Raw genomic sequence first — 2,513 nt, 5'->3', positions numbered from 1 at the left:
TCCCCATCCCCATCCCCACCTGCATGCAGTTGCAGCAGCTCCTTCCCAGCCCGATAGCGTGTTTTAGCAGCCTCCATTCGCGGTGGCTGCTTCTCCAAGGAGAAAACCTCAGCAAAGCTGAACTGTCCATCCCCATTCCACCAGCCCTGACTCCGTGCTCGCTGTCGCAGCTCTGGGTGCTCAGCTGTGATATCCGTCCCGATGCTGAGCTGGTTGGAGATATTACGGCTGCCCTCTGTGGAGCTCAGGGCACGTCAGACCCAAATGGGGAGTGGATGTGGGTCTCCATATTAACCTGTGAGCTCATAGGATCCCACCGCTGCCCCCCTCACCTCGGATCCGCTGTGCAGCCCAATAGCGGCCGGCTGTCTCCAGCACCCAGGCTTCGTGCCGGTCAGCCAGCAGGAAGGTGTTGTGATACACAAAGGGAATGGGCTCCTCCTTGCAGCTCCCCCCCTGCCCGTGCTGCTCCAGCAGTGCTGTCATCACCTCCAATGCTTCCTTAGCAGAGCCGCCCCTCTCCAAGCCCAACCTGCAGCACGGCAGCACCCGCTCGGCCCTATAGCACCCTATAGGATCTCTGGGGTGACCTCAGGGATGCTCCTCACCTCACTAAGTCCATCCCCAGCAGCGCCTCGTCCTCCCCTATGGGCTCACGGGTCCACACGCCCTCATTGCCCACGCAGACCCCGTGCTCGTTGGCTCCCATCTCAGCACCCCACAGCCACGCGGGACGGCTCAGGACCACGGCGTGGGTTCGCTCCACTTGTTGTATCTCAATGTAGGTGCACTGCAATGGGGATGGGGGGGGTTAAGGGACCCGGTACGTTCATCACATCACACAGGGACATTGAGAACCGCCTCGATCACGTTCTCACCCGCACTTTGTCCCCGGGGGGGTGGATACGGGACGGGATATGGACGATTTCCTGCACTTCGTGCCGCGGCCGGTCGGCGTTTTTCCCGAATATCACGAACGGAGCCGCCGTGTGAGGGGGCAGCGCCACGAAACAGTCACACGATGAAGGGCCGGGGTCCTGCCCTGCCATCCTAAATAGGGGGGGGGGGCACCTTCCAACACCTCCTGCCTGGGAACCACAGCACTACACAGACCGGGACCCCCGCAGCGATAACGAGCGGACCCCAATATTAACCCTGATACCGACCCCCAGACCCACCCGATCCCCGTTACCGGACTCTCCACCCCCCGGTTCTGCCGCTGTTTCCTCTTCGTCTCCTCCCCTCACCTCCCGGTTCCGCCCCCCTCATCCCCGCCCCGTCCCATCCCGTTCTGCCGACGGCGGCGCCCGGTGGCCGGAGGTCGCAGGGCGGTGGTACCGGTCCCCCCCCGTTCCCTCCCGTTCCGAGGTCGCCCAACGGATCNCCCTCACCTCCCGGTTCCGCCCCCCTCATCCCCGCCCCGTCCCATCCCGTTCTGCCGACGGCGGCGCCCGGTGGCCGGAGGTCGCAGGGCGGTGGCCTCGTTCCCCCCCCGTTCCCTCCCGTTCCGAGGTCGCCCAACGGATCGCGGTGCAGGATGAGACCCCGCCTAACGACCCCGTCAAATAAAGGATCCGGAGAACCGGGCCGTGGAAAAACGCTCTTTATTCCGGTACAAAACGAGCCCCAGCCCCGCAGCCTCCCCCAGCACGGAGCCCCCCATCGCTCCCCCCCACCCCTCACCCCTCACTCCGCACCTTCTCGGCCGCCCCCGGCCCCGGGCGGGGTTGGGCGGGGATCCCGGGGCCGGAGCTGCCGGTTCCTCCCCGCCCCGGGGCGGTGCTCGGAGGGGGGACGCGTTGCGGGGGCAGCTCGGGGCCGGCACCCCACGCCGCAGCCGGCCCGACAGGTTTCGACGGGCGGGGGCCGAGCTCCGGCCTCCCCACCCGGTGCCGCCGCCTCCCGTTGCCCCATCGCGGTGGGTTGGGGCCCATTTGATCCATTAAGATCCCCCCCCTCCAACCGCAGTGGGGTAGAGTCGGGTTGGGGACCCCCAAATGGGGCCGGGGGGGGCACGGAGCCCAGCGAGACTTCACCTCGGGGAGGGCTCCAAAGGAAGGATGGGGGGGGGGGGGATACACAGCATAGGGAAGGGGTCGCCCCCTCCCCAGCATAAAAGGCTTCGGCTACATCTTCACCCGGAGCCGTCCACCCCGATAGGGTGGCAAAGCCTGGCTTCACCTTAATAAAATAATAATAATTAATAATATTAATTAATAATTAATAATAATAATTAATAATAAAACACTCGAAACCCGAAGATTCGCGGGGCGCCCTTTGGGCACGGACCCCGTTCGACTTCACCTCCACACCTTATTAATCCCCCCCCCCCCCCCCCATCCCTCCCCCAGGACCCCCGGGGGTCTTTGAGCTCCGTCCACGCCCCCCACGGGACCCCAATCCACCCCTCCCCACATCCCAGACGGCTGAGACCCAGCGCTGTCTATGGGGCAGAGCCGGGGGTCCATGAGCCCACCTCACCCCCATTGCTGCCTTCCCTCCCCCATGTTCAG

General features: G+C 64.9%; 1 protein-coding gene across 4 annotated transcripts in view; it reads right to left on the bottom strand.

The window, feature by feature from the left end:
* The window catches only part of SCRN2 (secernin 2), a 3,113-nt gene extending 1,859 nt beyond the window's left edge, over positions 1-1,254 (bottom strand). The window contains exons 1-5 of one of the 4 annotated variants that reach the window (XM_015885870.1): positions 1,179-1,254; positions 879-1,050; positions 609-790; positions 333-532; positions 20-235 (exon numbers count right to left, since the gene is read on the bottom strand). In XM_015885870.1, the coding sequence (XP_015741356.1) occupies positions 20-235; positions 333-532; positions 609-790; positions 879-1,049 (769 nt within the window). In that variant the 5' untranslated portion in view covers position 1,050; positions 1,179-1,254. Of the gene's footprint in view, positions 1-19; positions 236-332; positions 533-608; positions 791-878 lie in introns of all 4 variants that reach the window. The other 3 variants (XM_015885871.1, XM_015885869.2, XM_015885872.2) reach the window with 3 other exon arrangements.
* Positions 1,255-2,513: the final 1,259 nt, after the last annotated feature.

Source organism: Coturnix japonica, chromosome 27, assembly GCF_001577835.2.
Source record: "Coturnix japonica isolate 7356 chromosome 27, Coturnix japonica 2.1, whole genome shotgun sequence".
NCBI classification, from domain to species: Eukaryota; Metazoa; Chordata; class Aves; order Galliformes; family Phasianidae; genus Coturnix; species Coturnix japonica.
This window is presented reverse-complemented; position numbering and strand designations above follow the sequence as displayed.